At 38.6% G+C, this 18,376-nt stretch overlaps 1 protein-coding gene across 7 annotated transcripts in view; it reads right to left on the bottom strand.

Moving 5' to 3' along the window:
- The window catches only part of Exoc6 (exocyst complex component 6), a 261,380-nt gene extending 243,221 nt beyond the window's left edge, over nt 1-18,159 (bottom strand). For 3 of the 7 annotated variants that reach the window (XR_015440362.1, XM_087184922.1, XM_087184923.1), the window contains exon 1: nt 17,896-18,157. Coding sequence is in view for 5 of the 7 variants with exons in the window: in XM_087184922.1 (XP_087041048.1) it covers nt 17,896-18,017 (122 nt within the window). In the remaining 2 variants the exon portion in view is untranslated. Of the gene's footprint in view, nt 1-3,583; nt 3,758-5,938; nt 6,211-17,895 lie in introns of those variants that run through there. The other 4 variants (XM_087184920.1, XM_087184918.1, XM_087184917.1 and 1 more) reach the window with 4 other exon arrangements.
- Between the last annotated feature and the right edge of the window lie 217 nt (nt 18,160-18,376).

Raw genomic sequence — 18,376 nt, 5'->3', positions numbered from 1 at the left:
ATGCACTATGACCAAACTGGATTTACCCCACAAATGCAAAGTTGGTTTATATCTGAAAATTAATGTAACACACCATATCAACAGAATATGGGACAAAAAATCTGATCACCTAAGGTACAGTAAAAGCATCTAACATCCCCTCATAATAAAAACACTCAGCAAACTAAGAATGGAAGGAAACTTCCTCAACCTGATAAACAGTATCTATGAAATCCTTAAAGCAGTGATTGAGTGTGCCTGTTGTCCATATTCTCACCAATGGATACACAGTCATTTCTTAAATTGTAGACATTTCAATTGTTTGGTTTAACATTGGTTTAATCTGCATTCCTAACAAGTAATGGTATTAAGCATCTTCTCACATACTTAGATACCCTGTGTCTTTTTTATGACATCTGTTCAAATCACTAATCCATTTTTTAATTAGTTTTTAATTAGTTTAATTAGTTTTCAGAGTGTAATTCTTTTACCAGAGACGTCACTTACAAATATTTTCTCCCAGCGTGTGTCTTGTCTTTTCACCCCCTTAACAGTATCATTGAAAAATCAAATGTTCTCAATTTTAATGAAGTCCAATTTGTCAATTTTCTTTTATATATTAAACTTTCGAAATAGTATCTAAAAAAATCATTGCATGTCCCAAAATCATACAGCTTTTCTCCCATGTTTTCCAGTTTTAGTTTTCATTTTACATTTAAGTCTATGGCTCATTTTAATTTTTGATTCACACCAAACACTAATCAAAGTTCATTATTTTGCACATAAGAATCCAATTGTTCTACCAATAGCTCCTTTTTTTTTTTTGGTACCAGGGATCAAACTCGGGTCCTTGCACTTGTGCGGCAGAACCACTGAGCTAAATCCCCAGCCCCTCCTTTTTTTACTTAAGTGCCTTTTCATCGTTGTTGAAAAGCAATTTACCATGTGTGAACTTATTTATGGACTCTATATTCAGTATCACTACCCTATTCATCTACACTGATGCTAACATGAAACTGTTCTGATTATTATAGCTTTATAATAAATCTCTAAATCAGGAGTGTTAAGTCCTGCAACTGTTCTTTTCCCAAGGTTAGCTGGGCTATTCTAGATCCTTTTTATTTCCTTATTAACTTCAGAAATTTCTAAAAATTTTTACTCTTCTTGGATTTTAACTGATATTGTCTTTGAATCCAGACAAAATTGGGAAAAATTAACACTTTAGTAAGACCAAGTCTTTCAATCCACGAATGCAGCAAATATGTTCACTTACTTAGGTTTTGTTTAACTTCCATCAGTAGTATTTTATATTTATCATGTATAAATCTTTCGCTTTTTTCAAGTTTATCCCTAAGTATTTTCTTATGCTATCAATTTTTTTTTTTGTACTGGGGATCGAACTCGGGTCTTTCCGCTTGCGCAGCAGGTGGCGGAACCACAGAGCTAAATCCCCAGCTTATGCTATCCATTTTTAAAATTCAATTTCTGAGTTGAGAATGTAGCCCATTGGTAGAATCCTTGCCTCACCTGCACAAGTTCCTAGTTTTAATCTTAGCACAAAAAAAAAACTTTAAAAAACTATGAGGTTAAAATTTAATTTGATTGTTCATTGCTGGCATACAGAAATATAATTAGTTCTTGCATATTGATCTAGTATCCTATAACTTTGCTAAAACTCACTTACCTGTTCTAGTAACTTTTCTGTAGATTCCACAGTATTTTCTATATAGAGGATCACATATGCAAATAAAAATGCTTTTCCAAACTAGATGCTTTTTTTAAATGGCCTTATTGTGCTAGATAGGATCTCTAGTACAGTGCTCAATAAAACAGAAGTGGTAAAAAGAAATATTCTTATTTTATTGTTAATTTCAGGGGGAAAACATTCAACATATTACCATTAAGTAAAATGTTAGCTGTAGATTTTTCATAGATGCTCTTTTTCAAGCTGAGGAATTTCAATCCTAGTTTTCCAGGGTTTTTTAAACATCAAGAAAGAATGTTAGATTTTGTTCATGCTTTCTCTGCATCTAGTGAGATGACACAGGTTTTTGTTTTTGTTTTTTTAGTTTAATATGGTAAAAATGTTATGTTAACTGATTTTTCAAATAGTAAACTGACATACCTTATTGAAAGAAATTCTACTTGATGATATGCATGTTGTAGGTGTATTACCATACATAAACATATACTCTTTTTATATATTAAATCCATGTGAGATTTGGTAAAATTCTCTTTAAAATGTTTAGACCTATGTTATAAGGAATATTGGTCTAGAGTTTCTTTTTCTAACAATATCTTGATTAGTTATGCCGTTAATGTTGGCCTCAAAATGAGTCACAGAATATGTCCTCCTCTTCAATTTACTAAGAGTTTTTGTAAAATTGGTATTAATTTCTCCTCAAATTTTGTAGAATTCACCAGTAAAGCTACATGGGCTTAAAGTTTCCTTTTGAGGAAGGTTTTTAACAGAAAATTCACTTCTTTAATTGATATAGGGATATTCAGTTACCTATTTGAGGTGAGCTTTAATACGTTATATCTTCCAACAAATTTGAACATTTCTGTTAAACTATCAAAACTTGCATAGTTGTTCATAATATTTACTACCTTTTTCTCTTGTATCTTTTGTATCTTTTCCCTTTCTTCCCACCCTAGAGATTTGTCAATTTTACTGATTTCAAAGAACCAGTTAGTTTTTTGGTTTCATTTCATTTATTTTTCTCTACTGTTTTCCTATTTCCTTTTTCATTACATTCCACTCTAACTTTTACCATCTTTCTTCCCTCTTGGGTTTCATTTGCTCTTCTTTTTCTAGTTCCTTCAGTCAGAAGCTGCATTAATCAGCTTTCTGTTACTAGGACAAAAATACCACACACACAACTTAAAGAAGGATTAGTTTATTTTGGCTCTCAGTTTCAGAGGTTTTAGTCTATGATTAGCTAGCTCCAAGGCAGAAACTACATGGCAGGGGAAAGCTGCTCAATGTATGGCCATCAGGGAAGCAGAGAGCTTGGGATAGTCCAGAGAAAAGAGGGCTAGGACCAGATATTGTCCCAAAAATCATCCCTCACTGAGCCACCTAGACACGCCCGGAAGTGTTTTATTAATTCTCCAGTATCTCTTAATCCAGTCAAGCTGACAATTAAGTTTAACTGTCATAATCCAACTTGACAACCAAGTATCTCCTTAAACCATATAATCTCCAATAAAGACAATAACAATCATAAGATTATAATTCTACCTAACATGATGCAACTATCCTTTCTACAACTAAAAATGCAATAATTCCTTCCTTAAAGTCTCAACAGTTCCATCATTTCTTAAAAGTCCAAGTTTCAGTCTCCTTTGAGACTCAAGATAAACTCTTAGCTGTGAACCTCTATAAAATTCAAAAAGTAGATTATATGCTCTAATATACAATGGCCCAGGGCAAACATTCCAATTCCAAAATAGAACAATATAAAATAGTGTGATATAAAGGAATCAAACCAAAGCAAGACTGAAACCCAGCAGGGGAAACATTAAATCTTATAGCTTTGTGTCCAGCATCCAGGGCACTTGGTGTCATGATGTGAGTTCCAAAAAGCCTGGCCAGACCCACCTCTAATGACCTTGTCAACTGTAGCTCCCATGGCCTCTTTCCTAGGATTGCTCTGCACATTGCCTGAAGTTTTTCTCAGATGTTCTACATTTCTGGCATCTCCAACTTCCTGGGGTCTCCAATGCAGCTTTGGCAACACTCTCAGAGCTTCATGAATCACCCTCTCCAGAGTTCCTAGAAGAGACTCCAACTCTGTGATATATTGTCTGGCTTTTCAGGCCTTCCTCTGCAATCTGAGTGGAAACCTCTGGTATCTCCATTACCATGGTGCTGTCCATACAATGCTAGTTTTGCAGGCATGCTAAATGCAAGAGTCATGGAGTTTGTTTTGTTTTTGTTTGTGGCACTGCATATCAACTGACCCCAGGGTGATCTACCACTGAGCTACATGCCCAGCTCCTTTCTATATATTCTTATTTTTTACTTTTGAAATAGGATCTTGCTAAATTGCCCAGGCTGGCCTCAGCCTCCTCAGTAACTGGGGTTATAGGCATATGTGACTGTGTCCATCTCTATTTTACTTTTTTAAATTAAATTTTTCCAAGATAAAAGCTTTTTTTAAAAAGGAATATTAGCACTTAAGTTAGTGTTACCTAAAGGGGGTGGGAGTGGCAGCTTTTAAACACTGTTCAAGTGAAAAGACTGCTAGCCATGCCTTCTATGTCCATATGTAAGGAGTCCATCTGCTTGTAAATGACAAGTATATATACTGGATAAATATAAGTATATACCGGATAAGTATGAATCACTGGGATTTGCTAACATAAAGAGGGAGTTCCAACAGAACAGCAAAAGAGAACAGAAAAATAACACCATGAATACATTGTATATATAGTATTCTGTTTGTGAGCACCGCAAGAATCTGTCAATATATTCAAACTTTTCCTCAAAGCAATTTCATCTTTTTTCATGGACACTGCCTACCACATTTTCCCAAAATGAAGTATCTCCTTCATAATCAATACTATCTTGAAAAACTGACCACTCTAGTGATTAATACTATATACTGCAGTTTCAAAATGCAGTGAGGAAAAAAATACAGCTTCCTTTAATCTGATTTCTATTTTTATCAAATGTTTAAACTTTTACTACAAGAAATATTCATGTTGGTAAATTAAAGAAAGTAACTATGCTCTAGCATATCATAGCAGGAACTTCATGTTCCAAATAGTTATAACATGGCTTCGTGTTAATGACACAGCAGCGAATAATCAGGCAAGGTCCCTGATATTCCGGACCTTCTGAACATGGAAACACTCTTCTTCCCTCCCCAATCTACAAACAAAAAATAAAGATCCAGAGAGGCTAAATTTTTGTCCTTCTCACAACACTTCATCAGCGGCAGGACTAGGAAAACAAAACAAAACACAGGTATTCTGTCAGGCCAAAGTGAATTTCACTTTACATCCACAGGTCCAAAAACATACAGGGCTCTCCATTCTAGGAAGTGTATCCTGAAGAAATACTATTGATAAAGCACAGTTTCAAGTTCCCTAAATGAAACACAATTTCATTTATTATTATGAGTGAAAAAGATGAAACCTTATATTTAAAAGGAACTTATTCCTAAAGAGAGTGCCTAAGAATTTTATGGTTCAGTACACTGGCCGATATTCTATTAGGGTTACAGGTATGGAGTCTGGCATGGAATATTCATTACCTAGTACTGTGCTATTTTTAAAGGGAGTAGGTGGAGATCCTTTTTTAAACCAGCAGGAAAAATTATACAAAATTAATGAAATCTCCGTCAATAAGTAAAAGCTCTCCTGTGTCCAGAGAAGCCTGCCTTGTAGGGGACACCGTCACACTAGCGAGTCCTGGAGCATCGGCTCCTCACTCCAGCCCACGCGCCCACCTCGCCCACTCTGGGAGCGCCCGGTGAGAAGGTGCAAGCGTCTCCCTCTCAGTTTCACTGTCCGCGCACCAGGTTTTGCACCTGCGCGCCACCGGGCAGCTCGGTCACGCTGGCTGCCGGCAGTGAACTTTCACCCAAGGCCGGCCTTGTCCAGACCGCCCTCAGCTCCGCTGGGGGCCTGACGTGAGCAGGAACAGGGTGTCCTCGGGCCGAGCTGAGGCCGCGCAGCGAAGCGGGCGACGCCACAAACACACCCACCGGCGACGCGGTGACAGCTGACTAGGCTGAGCGGCCCGCGCAGACAGGTGCAGCCACCTTCCTGGCACCGCCCCGGCCGCAGCTAAGGGCCTGCCGCCCACAAGCGCCCGCGCCCGCCCGCCCCCGCGCGCACGCACCACCTGTCTAGCCGGTGAGCGCGCGGCAGGCGGTGGACGCCCTGCCCGGTTCCCAAGAAGCAACTGACTGGGCGGTCCGAAGTCCCGGGAATATGACAGATTTACCGGAGAGTGGGTCCCACGCAGGCGGTGTCAGTGCTCTCAATCTCCTGTAGAATCCGCTCGTGCTCTGGGACGGTGCCCAAACCCTCGCCGCCCTCCGCCATCTTGGCTGGAAGCTGAGGAGCCAGCGAAGCGCGGCACTGCGCCGCGCAAACCGCCGGGGCGAGCGGCAGGTGGCGCGAGCGTGGAGGGGTGGGGCGGGACGGTAAGGTTGCGCAGGCGGCTGTGGCTCGAAAGCTCTCGGCTCCCGCTGTGACCCGCGACCTGCCCCTGATAGTCTAGTGACAAGCCCTTTGGCTGTAACAGATATTCTATTCTGTGTGCCACACCCTCTTTTACGCCCTGGGAGTACCCTGGTAATGAAGAAAGTGGACCTTCGGTCACCCGCAGTCTGCATTAAAACCTACGGGAAGCATGTAATCCTAGCACTCTGGGAAGCCCAGGCAGCTAAGAACGCAAATTCGTACCCAGCCTGGGCAATTTAACAAGACTCAGAATGAAAAATAAAAACAGGCGAGAAGTGGGCCGGGGATTTAGCTCAGTGGTTTCGCCGCCTGCTGCGCAAGCGCAAGGACCCAAGTTCGGTCCCCGTACCAAAAAAAAAAAAAAAAAAAAAAGGCGAGGAGTGACTACGGGACTGTTTAGCAAGAGGGTTTGCTGTACTCTGAGTTGTGTGGACTCAGGAAAAGGAAAACCTGAACTTGTGAAAAGCACAATTTTGTGCTTTGGTAGATTTACTTTAGGAACGAACAAAAATTCGAGTTGAGGACCATGACGACCTCTCCGAGTGCATTCATGTCCCCTGCCCGAAGCAAGTTCACAGAGGCCAGTTAACTTGAAAATAAATGTTAAGCACCAGAAAAATTAAATGAGAACTTAAGGCACTTGATGACAAAGATACAGGAGACTCACAGCAATGTATAATTTCATGCTGAAGTCCTTTAACCCAAGTACCCCAAGGTAGCAGTAGTGGGATGAGGAGGGGTGAGCAGCAGAAAGGGGGAAAAAGAGGTAGAGTACTGTAGTGATTTGAGCAAAGCTACAAGTGTGGGAAAAGAGCTGCTTAACAACTGATTAAATCAGCAACAAGGAACATTAATCGGGAACAGAGTATGAACTAGCCTGTGGGACGATTATTTTTTGGTTGACACTAATCCAGGTCTCTGAGATTCCCTTTGAGTCAACCAGGCCCTTCACTCTCCAGCCATATGACTCACTCACTTCAGAGCCTCCCTAGAAGCCTGCCTTCCCCCGCCCAAAAAAAAATCCTCAGAGGTGGAATTGCATAACCAGAGCCTGAGCTCTGAAGTCAGTGTCTTCCCCAAGAACCTAATATCGGGCCAGGGATTTAGCTCAGTGGCTCTGGCCCCTGCCTCACAAGTGCAAGGTCCCGAGTTCAATCCCAGTACCAAAAACAAAACAAAGAACCTAATCCTTTTATATCTTACTTTCCTCATCTGTAAGTGACAATAATAGTACAATATTGATGTCCCATAGCATAGTTTCTATTGTTGATGTAACAACCTCAAAGTAGCTTAAAACAACTCAAGTATGTTATCTTATAGTTTTATACATTAGAAGTCTGACACAGTTCTCACTGGGCTATAATCAACGTATCAGCACAACTGCTTTTCTTTCCAAAGATTCTAGGAAAGAATTTGTTTCTTTCCCTTTTCCAGCTTGTAGATGCCACCCACATTCCTTAGCTTGTGCCCCCTTTCCTTCATGTTCAAGGTCAGCAACATCACATCTCTGACCATTCTTCTGTAGATGCATTTCCCTCTGACTCTGGCCTAGGCAAGAAAAGTTTCCCTGACCCATGTACTTGGATTGAACCCAACCATAGCACTAAGATAATCTTCCACCTTAAGGTTCATAACTTAATCATGTCTGCAACATCCTTTTTGTCAGGCTGTAGTCACAGGTTCCAGGGATTAGAATGTGTCTTTGGGGGGCCATTATTCTGCCTGCCACACTTTAAAAGACCCCCTCCCTATAAACATTATTAATGCCTTCCTCCCTATTAATCTGGAATTTCTGTCGTCCTTGGAAAATCTCACTCAAAATTTATTTCCTTCATAAACTAATGGCAATCTTCCCCAGTTGTATGTCCCAATACAAATTCAAGTTAGCACATCTACCTACTCCTGTTTTAATAGTTTGCATTTGTTTTGGGTTAGTTTATTAGTTTCTTTTTGTACATTTGTGAGTTTTGTTTTGTAAATTTGATCCTGAGGGAACCTCAGTGCATGCTGGTTTGGAAGACAAAAGAATCATTGCTATATCCAACTGCCTATTCCACCATTGCAAGACAGTGTGAAGATATCAGAGCCTCACCCCTGTTTCCATTGCCTTCACGGTACAAGAGAATCCAGACTTCCTCTGAGAAATTCCCACTACCTCATGCTTCAAGAATATGTAGCACTAGAAAATCACTTCCCAAATTCACCATGTTAATGTCCTTGAACTCAGATGACTTTGTTTTTAATTTGAAATTTCCTGTAGTTCCTCACATGCTGCACATAGCTGAGAGAAAGCTGGAAGAGTTTTGAAACCAAACAATGCTGAAGCACTGAAGCCACTGGAAAGAGTTCAGGATAAGTTAGCGAGGAGCATCCCAAACAGGTCTAAGCAGAAGGTAGGGGTTTAATCTGTAACTGGTAACAATTAGGAATTTAAAACTCAGTTTTTATATATTGACATTAAATGTTACATCTTAAAATGTGGTTACATTTAGCTACCTTCATAGAAATGTACATCACTAATAAAATATTACCTGAAATTCCCTGATTCCCACTTTTCCAAGAGCTCCAAAGTGAGAAACAAATTTACAGACTTGTGTTAGAGGATATAAGCTTCATCCATTCCTCTGGCTATCTAAAAATTTATCATTGGATCAAGCCAAATCTCTATATATGGAGATTTGGCTGTTCATGTGATTTGTTTCTTTATTGAATAATTTTTTAAACTTTATTTGTCCTTAGCTTACTTCCTCTCCAATTACTGAAGTATTCCTACCTGGCGTTAGCACACCCTAATTACTGGTTCTACTCTCAAGAGAGGAAAATACAACCTTTGCAGATTGAATCTGAAACTGAATAGTAAAAAAGAAAAAAACAAGGACAGATTTTATTTTCTCCTACAAAGAGAATAAAAATCTAATTCTCTTTTTGGGAAATGGACTATCTTAGCTCAGAAGATAATCATGACCACAATTCGTACTCTTTAAGAGTAAAACAAGGTAAGGTAAGGAGAGCAGGGCAGGTAACACAGACCAGCTTTCTATTTGGCACCCGTCTCCTGCTGGGGTACTCTTTTCCTTAGCATTCATCATCCAGACCTTCTCCCCTTCTCTGCAATCCTGATCCCACCTATCCAAACAGCTTCAGATACCCTGCTGTGGGAAGCCAGGCCTGCTTAGGCACTCCTTTCACCGTGCTTATTTCAATACCTGCTCATAGAAATTGCCTCTTTCTGAAACAGCTTCTGCTCTTTCCTTTCTGTGGCTTCTGACAGTTCCATTAATATCTGGAGGGCTTTGCCAAGAATTTAAAGGTAAATGTTCTAAATAACTACTTATAGATTCATTCACTCATTTTCAGCGCTAGGGATCAAATCTAAGCATACTATGTAAACACTGTATCACTGAGTTATAGCCCCAGCCCACTATCAGTAAATTTTATTCATGGACATAGATATAGCAAGTACAGAAATGTGAAAGGAAGAAAAGCCTATCCAAGAGAGAAATGATCAGCCTAGTCTGAGGAGGCTGGAGGGCAGCAGAGTACACAGGCAGATGCCACAAATGTGTTGACTTATTTTGGAGCAGTGGATATTGACTTCCTGAGATCCATCCAATATCTCTCTTGACAACTCCTGGGAAAAAAATACACCAAGAAGACAGGCCAGGTAGGATTTGCATTCTGTGTCCAGTATAAAACCAACCAGCAAAGTAAGAATTTGACTTGCAAAAAACTCTTAGTCATTAACAGTTTACCACAACAAGAGCCACTGTCCTAGAGTCTAATAACCCATCCTAGGAAAACCACTCCCTCAGAAAGGAGCTACAGAATGCAGCTACACTAGTCTGGCATTTAACTGCTTGGGGCCAAATTCCAACTGGTCTCTTACTAGATGTTAGGCCTCAGGGAGTTACTTAACTTGTCTAAGCTTCAGTTTCTTCAAGTGTGAATTAGGGATATTAAGAGTCCCTAGATCTTCAAATTGTGTTGAGATTAAAGGAGGTAATATACGTAAATGTTTAATTTAGAGCTCAATTAACATTGCAGTCTAGGATTACCAGGCATTTATCAGTAAACTACCTAGCCCAGAATTTAGCTGCTTCTTTGTTAAAATAAAGACCAGACACATAAATGTCCTTTTTCCCCTGTCCACTAACAAAATAGTATGATTGTGTCTCTGTGTTCATTGCACCCAAACATCATTTTTTCTGAATACTCAGAGGATGAAAACTGCCTGAAATTTGTTTCCTTCTGTTATAGAGGAGAAAAGGGGAACATGTGTTCAGGTTAGGCTTGTGTAAGGAAAGTGTGTTTTTGTTGTTCCTGAGGTAGTACCCATTCTTTGAGGCGCATATTGTGCTGGTAGATAGACTCCATGAGTCTATCTCCACTTCTCAGGATTGCTTCTGGGTCAGATAAGGGACAAGGTACAAACTGTTCACAGCCCAGCCCAGTATCTTGCATCTAGTAAGTCTTCAATGAATATTTGTTAAATGAATGATCTGTGTATAAATATGTCTCATGTCAAGCTTAATATTGTAAGAATATGTCTTGTGAGGTGGAGTACATCTCTCCAAAAAGACTCCTTTCCCTGCCCCTAGGAACCCTATAGCAGATTTCTGATCTTTATCCCCTCAAGACTATTAAAATCATTGAGATGTTTCTTAAAGAGTTTTAGAGCCCTTCATATATAATTATAGGACTGTAACAAAATGTAAAGTGCAAGCAGCCTTTATACATTGACTGTAGTAAGCCAACCCTTCCAAGTGGATTGTGTCAACTCCTTCTAGACATCCAGTCACAGGAGTGCTCCGCCAGCTTCCACCTTTTTGGTACAGTGACACCAAGTGGTGGCATTTTGTAAGTGCAAGAGAATAAACAGCCCAGCCTGGGCTAAGTGGATTCCTGTGGCAAAACTGTGTCCAGGAATGTGCTGTTCCATAAAGATGTGACTCCCACCGTGGAGAACAATAGAAGGAAATTTGAAATCAAAGACAAATAAATCAGTTTTTCATGAAATATGGGCCAGTCATCAGAGGAGTTCAAAAGTACCCCCTGGTTTTATTCATTCAACAATTTTTATTGAGCATTTGCTGTATGACAAGTTCTGTGCTAAGCTGTCAGAGAGGCTTAGGTCATGGATGAGTGGCCTATGCAGTTGCCCTTGGTTTCATACTCTACCATCACACCTTAATTGTTCAATCCACTGAACAATTAAAAGTAATATTGTTGGAGATACAGCTCAGTGGAAGAGGGCTGGGGATTTAGCTCAGTGGTTTCACCACCTGCTGTGCAAGTGCAAGGACCTGAGTTTGATCCCCTGTACCAAAAACAAAACAAAACAAAACAGCTCAGTGGAAGAGCACTTGCCTAGTGTGTACAGGGCCTGAGTTCAATCCCCAGCACCACATACAAACAAAAGATTTTTTTTTTCTGAGTTTCCATTCTCTATCTTTTCTTCATCTTTTCCCTTCCACTTTGTAACACAGATTATTGTCCCTTTTCCTCTTACTTTCTCATTGCTGTTGGTTTTTTGCTCTTCATCCTGTTCAGTGCACTTTCTATTCTTTACACTTGTCCTCTTAGCTTTAATGCCCTTGGCTTTTTTCTCCCTCTCCTCTCATTTAGGCTACTGTTCTTTTTCTCCTCTTGGCAAAAACATATTTAAAATGTAATCTAAATGTAATGAAATAAAATAATTATAGCTGGCATTCACTCCAAGGCCATGCTGTAAAATAACATCCCTTGGGTATGTGCCTTACTCTGTTTTGCTATTCTTCATAGCACTCTTTACCACTTTTGTGTGTGTGTGTGTGTGTGTGTGTGTGTGTGTGTGTGTGTGTGTGTATTTCTGGGCCCTGTCCCTAAAATACAAGCTCCCTGTGAGCAAGGAATTTCCAGGTCTTGATCTTGCTATATCAACACTACGTAGGTTACTGCCTGCCACATTGTAATGGGCCATTATTAATTTACTGAATGAAGAGAGAATGAGCATTTGCTATGAATTAAGCATTGCATCAAATACATTTCATGCCTAATTCAAGTAATCCTTTCAGTAGCTCTTGCAGTAGTAGTAAAAGCAGAATTCAAACTCATGTCCTTCTGGTTCCATTCACTTAACCACTAAATAAACTAAAATGTCTCCCGGTGTCTTAGTTGCTCTTCTTGTTGCTGGGACAAAATACCTTGCATCCAAAGTTAAAGGAGAAAAGATTTATTTTGGCTCACACTTTTTAGACATTTCAATGCATAGTCATCTGGCTCCAAGTCAGGGTGGCACAGCAGAGGGGCATCGCAGAGGAGAAACAATTCATGGCAACTCAGGGCAAGCAGAAGGCAGAAAAACAGCAAAGCAGTGAAATAGTGAAGAAGCAAACAATCACAACAGCCCTCTTTCTGTCCTTTATATTCTATCCAGGCTACTCTTAGCATTCACACCCAGGGCGGGCCTTCCCATTGTCCAGAGCCAGAACTGCCAAACCAATCAGTGGACTAATTTAGTACTCACACACCCTTAATTCCAGCATCATATACTCTAGATCCAGCCACCTCTGAAAAGCCCCACCTGTAACCATATGAGGCTTTGGGGGAACATCTACACACAACTCATAACACCCTCTTGGCGTCCAAAGTTTTCTCTAGTGTTGCAATGAACAGCTAATGGTATCAGTTAAATGTGCAACAATAACTGGGCAACTATACACCCTATTCTGATCAATGATCCCTGGCTTTCCTTGGTGCTCCAGGTGCAGCAGGCCTGTCTTGGTTGGGCCTACATTTAATTCTGAACAGTTTCCCTGGACTCCATCTTATACTATACCTACAGTATGTAGAACACTATACACTCTCATTGGAGAATAAATGAGGTCATGGTATTAGTATAACATATAAACATTCATGAATATGATTTTTAAAGGGGGTACCTCAATCTCCTGAATGTTATGCAACCAAAATAAAATTTACAGCCACAGGAAGACAAAAACCACATGATCTCAAAAATATATGGAATCTAAAAATGTTGAACTCAAAGAAGTATTAAGTAAAATGGTAGTTAGCAAGGCTGGTGGAATGAGACAAGATGAAGAGAGATGCTGATTAAATAATACAAGGTTTTAGTGGGGACAGGGGATAAGCTTTAGCAATCTGCACAGAATGGTGACTATAATTAATAATCCATTTTATATTTCAAAATTGCTAAAAGTAGATTTAAAATGTTCTCATTGCAAAATATAAGTATGTGAGGTGATGTTAATTAGCTTGATTTATTATTCTATCATGTAAACATTTCAAAACATAACTTTTTTTGTTTGGGTTTTTTTTCTGTGTCTTTGGTTTTGTTTTTGTTTTTTTGAGACAGAGATTCTCTATGTAGTTCAAGTTGGCCTTGAACTCACTATGTAGCCCAAGCTGGCCTCAAACTCATGGTGATCCTCCTGCCTCAGTCTCCCAAGTGCTGGGATCACAGATGTGAGTCATCACACCCAGCTAAAACATCACACTGTACCCAATAAATAAAATTATTATTTGTCAATTTTAAATTTTTTTAAATTTTAGAGGATTTTGAGTGTTTCTAACACAAATATGTCAATTACCCTGATCAAATCATTCGCATCATATACATCCATTGAAACATCACACTACTCATAAATATATACAATTACTATGTGTTAATTAAAAATGTGTACTATGTGTCAATTAAAAATATATTTTTAAAAAGAAAAACAAAGGAAAAAAATCTAAGTAGTGATTACCCTGGACATATAATAGGCAAATATGTGTCTCTGTAAAACTCCTTGGTGAAATCTTACAGTATTTCTCTGTTCCCCGAAGGTGTAAATTTACTCCTTGTCTTATCTGAGAAGCTATTCCTTTTAAAAATACCAACTTCAGGGGAGACTGATTCTTAGAGGGAAAAAAGAAGAAAAGAAAGTCAAATATATTTGCTGTCTGTCTGAATCTGGTAATGAGCTATTTAAAAGGATTTTGTAGGCCCGTTGGTCAGTCAGTTTAATTAGAAGCTGATATTTAAATTGTATGTATAACTATCTCTGAAGTACCTACTTTGCTTTTGGATTCGACTGTCTTGATAAGTTGATGAGTTTTTGTACCTGCTTCATGACTAAAATTTTAAAGTAAAAACTACAAAATCCTTTTTAAAAATTCATATGTCTTCATATATCCTGTTTGCTCAGAATTTAACGATGTTGTGAATGCTTGTTTACTTCAAAACTCTGAAGTATATGTTAAAAATAAACCAACTGCAGTGGCACACACTTTTAATCTCAGCTCCTTGGCAAACTGAGGCAGGAGAATTGCAAGTTAAAGGTCAGCCCAGGTAACTCAGCAAGATACTATCTTAAAATAAAAATGGTTGAGGATGTAGCTCAGTGGCAGAGCACTTGCCTACCTGTGTGAATCCCTGGGTTCAATACCTAGTATTGTGTAAAAATAAATAAAGTATATGCACATGTTAAATTCTGTTGGAATAAAAATCCCAGATGTAAATTAGACAATAATAGTAACAGTTAATATTTATTAAGCACTTATTATGTGCCAAGCAGGTATTGTGCTAAGCATTTCATATACACCAACCATTTGAGATAGGTTTTATTATATTCTCCATTTTAGAGTTTCAGAAACTAAAGCCAAAATTCACATAACTGATAAGTGTCTGGTCTAGATTAAAACTTAAACCTTTCATATTAATATACTTAATAGAATAAGATACAATACATTAGTTTGGAATATCTACAACTGAATTTAACGAGTTAAAAAACTGAGTATGCCATTCTAAGATTTTAGAGTATACAGAGTTTTGTTTTTAATGTTCTCTATTTTTTTCTAAAAGCCTGTTATCGTCATTCCTAAAAACATTTCTTTGACTTCCTAAAGTCAAAGAAATATAATATCCTGTTTGCTCTTAAACTGGTAAAGCTTCATGGTCAGCTTTTGGAAAAGAGCCCAAAAGAGTCTGTGAATACAAGTGTGAAACAATTATGTTATCATAAAACAATTACAAAAATTTCTTCTGGTACGTCATCTTGTACAATTCCCTTTTCCTCCTATTTTTTCCCAGCCCTCTGTAGGGCCTCTTTTGGATACACTCTCCCTCTCTACCTCCCACTAACTTTGCAATGCCCTACAATGTGCATCATTTTCTTATCAGTTAGGCTCAGTTATAGCAGCAAAGCACACTGTGACCTCTGGACCAAATCAATTCAGACCTATTTTCTGGGCCTGTTCTAAGGGGCTAACAACACACCTGCAGGACCTGGAGAGGCAAAATGAGCCCCAGGCTACATCCCCTTCTGAGTCAGTCTCCATTGGTAAGGTCTGGCAGCGGGAAGTTCTACTGTACACTTGATCTTACCCAAAAGGCCGAGAAGCGATGGGAAGTTCTACTGTAAATGTGGTAAATAAATGTTTTAAACACTGCTACTGCCTCATCCTAAGACCATAGCTGCCATCATTAATTTATCAGAATCATCCTCAATGTGAAGATTCAGGCACCTATTCTCAATGGATCAGAATTTATATGCTAGTTTAGATCTATTGAGCTTCCTTGTTCATGGAAGTTCATAATGCTGAGTAAAACTGATAGTACTTACTTTCCATTAGCATGGGTCCAGATAGCTGTTAAGTCTCTAGGAACAAGCACATCCCCTGAGGGATGGCAAGGAACCAGCCAAATAAAGGGGCTGGAGTGAAAATCAAGATATTTGAACAGAATGAGAACATTTAGTGGAAATTAGCATATAGTTACGACACGTTGAAAACAGTGATGCCCAGGCCAAAGAGATTAGGGCAGCAAAACCAATTCCAGATCCCACCAGGTGGTTAGTTTCTACCAGGTAGACAATTTTGAATGCCCAAAGCTAACCATGCTAGGACAAAGGAGACAGTGGCAGCAGATCTTTCTTTTCATTTCTTTTTTCTTAAATCCAGTCACCTATACCAAATTTCACTTTTATACTCTGAAATGTTATCCCCCAATTCAATTTGTATAGCTGTCTGAGAAGGCTTTAATGGCTGTTTCATTGACAACACAAATAAACCATAGGAAAAGTATAGTTTCAGCTCAGCTCTTCCCTGAAAAGAAAGATCTCACTTTCAAACTTAATACTGTAGGCAATTGTACCATATTTCACACAAGGAATGAAAACCAACATAGGATCTCGAAATCATGTGATTCTTATCCACCCTTCCAAATGAGAGGCTAGTTCTAAAATGGATGAAGTCTGTAGATTTGGGCCAGGGTTGTGAGACTGGGGGTGGGGAGTCAGGGGTCAAAAGCCAAGGGCTCTGAACAGCAATGGCTGCAGAGGCCACGGTAACTAAAACATCTAGGGTCCCTTTACTTCCTCTCTTGTTTCTCTTTAGACTACTGACCTAGCCATTAGGCAAATGCAAAAATTCCAGAAGGCACTCCAGAAGGAGAAAATTGTAGAGTTTCCGGTGTCTAAAAACACAGTACGGTCCGGGGATTTAGCTCAGTGGTTCCGCCGCCTGCTGCGCAAGCGCAAGGACCCGAGATTGATCCCCGGTACCAAAAACAAACAAAAAAAACACGGTGGTTTCTTCTAGCTATTGAATAGGATAAAAATTACCTGCCTTTCTTCACAGAATGTTTGTGATGCTCATACAAGATGAAGGCTTTGGCATGGAACAGTTCTGACAGAGTTGCAATTATTTTACAACGGCAACTGTATATTGATAATACAAGAATCAATCAGTAAAAATAGTTTTCTATGGCTCCAACACTACACTAAACCCTTTAAAGAAATTCAAATTATGTTTAGTGCAAAATAAACTTCAAAAATATGGTGAAAAATTATTCAAGTTTGAACTGAGGGGGATTTCATAGAACTTGGCCCCAGGACATTTTTGACGATGAAGACACAACACTAAAAAATAAACAAACCAAAAAAAAGAAAAACCTTCCACTTAGTCTACAAATATTAGTCAATAAATATTTGACCATCACTATCATATGCCTTGACTGACATCTTGTTCCCACACTGATAAGTGTTGGATACAAATGCACAATCAGAGAGAACTGAATTTTAAGAGCTGCTCCTTTAAACATGAAGACACATGGCCTTTTATTTTAATTGTTATTGAACTATGCAAATTAATTTTCATATTACTGGGCCGGGGATTTAGTTCAGTGGTTCTGCCGCCTGCCTTGCAAGTGGAAGGACCCGAGTTCGATCCCCGGTACCAAAAAAAAAAAAAATTTTCATATTACCAAAGAAGCTATTTTTAAAATCTTAAATGGAAATAAAGACACATCTGAGATAGCAACAACAGTACAATACAAACATTCTACACTTTTTTCTACAATTCACATTCACCCAAATATAAATTGATTTCATCGATGTCTAATTTTGCTAGATGTTTTCCACTAAAAGATGTTTTAGAGAAAACAGTTGAAAACTCACATAGATGGAGATGGAATATCTATTTGGAGATGACATGAAGTCATTTCTGGTCACTTGAAAGACATTTATATTTTTTAACTTGTGGTAATTAATCAGGAAACAATATCAAAAAGTGGATTATTTCTTGTAATTTCTCTAAAGAAAGTTTTGAGATAAAGTATACACAGAGGTATAACTGGTTTTCAAATTTTTATTCTGTTATAAAGAAAACTAAAAGGAAGGGAAAGGATTACTTTAGAGCCACTGAAGAAAAAAATGAAATATAAAAGTATCCTACCTTAAAGTCACTTCAATGGGCAGCTCAAAAGACTGGATCTCAGCTAAGACATTCTCGTAGATTTGATCTGTGTCTTCTTCAAACATTGCTCCGCATGCCTCTGATTTCTCAGTTGCAGACATTAGATTTTATATGCAAAATGATAGTAATTTATAAAATAAATGTAGTTTTCCTTATAACAATTCTTTGCTCACTTAAAAAAGAAACAAAAACAAGTTCACTGTCTGACTTCAGGCTATCAAAGTCCTTGCTTCCAAGAATGTTGCACAGCTGTTGCTGTCCTGTCTCTACTTATAACATTTTACTTATTATTAACCTTGACACAGTTCAGAAAGTTCCTGGCTAATGCCTGCTATATTTATTCACTTGCTTCTCAAGCAGAGTAACTATAAGAATTAGAACCATTACACTATAAAATTTTATTAAACAGATTTAAAAAACATTTTATTGGTAGATATTTGCAATACATAATAATTACATT

Source organism: Heterocephalus glaber, unplaced genomic scaffold, assembly GCF_053883595.1.
Source record: "Heterocephalus glaber isolate CG9 unplaced genomic scaffold, H.glaber_assembly_v1.0 deba00001497, whole genome shotgun sequence".
Classification (NCBI taxonomy): Eukaryota; Metazoa; Chordata; class Mammalia; order Rodentia; family Bathyergidae; genus Heterocephalus; species Heterocephalus glaber.
Note: the sequence above shows the minus strand (reverse complement) of the source record. Positions and strands in the feature narration are given on the sequence as shown.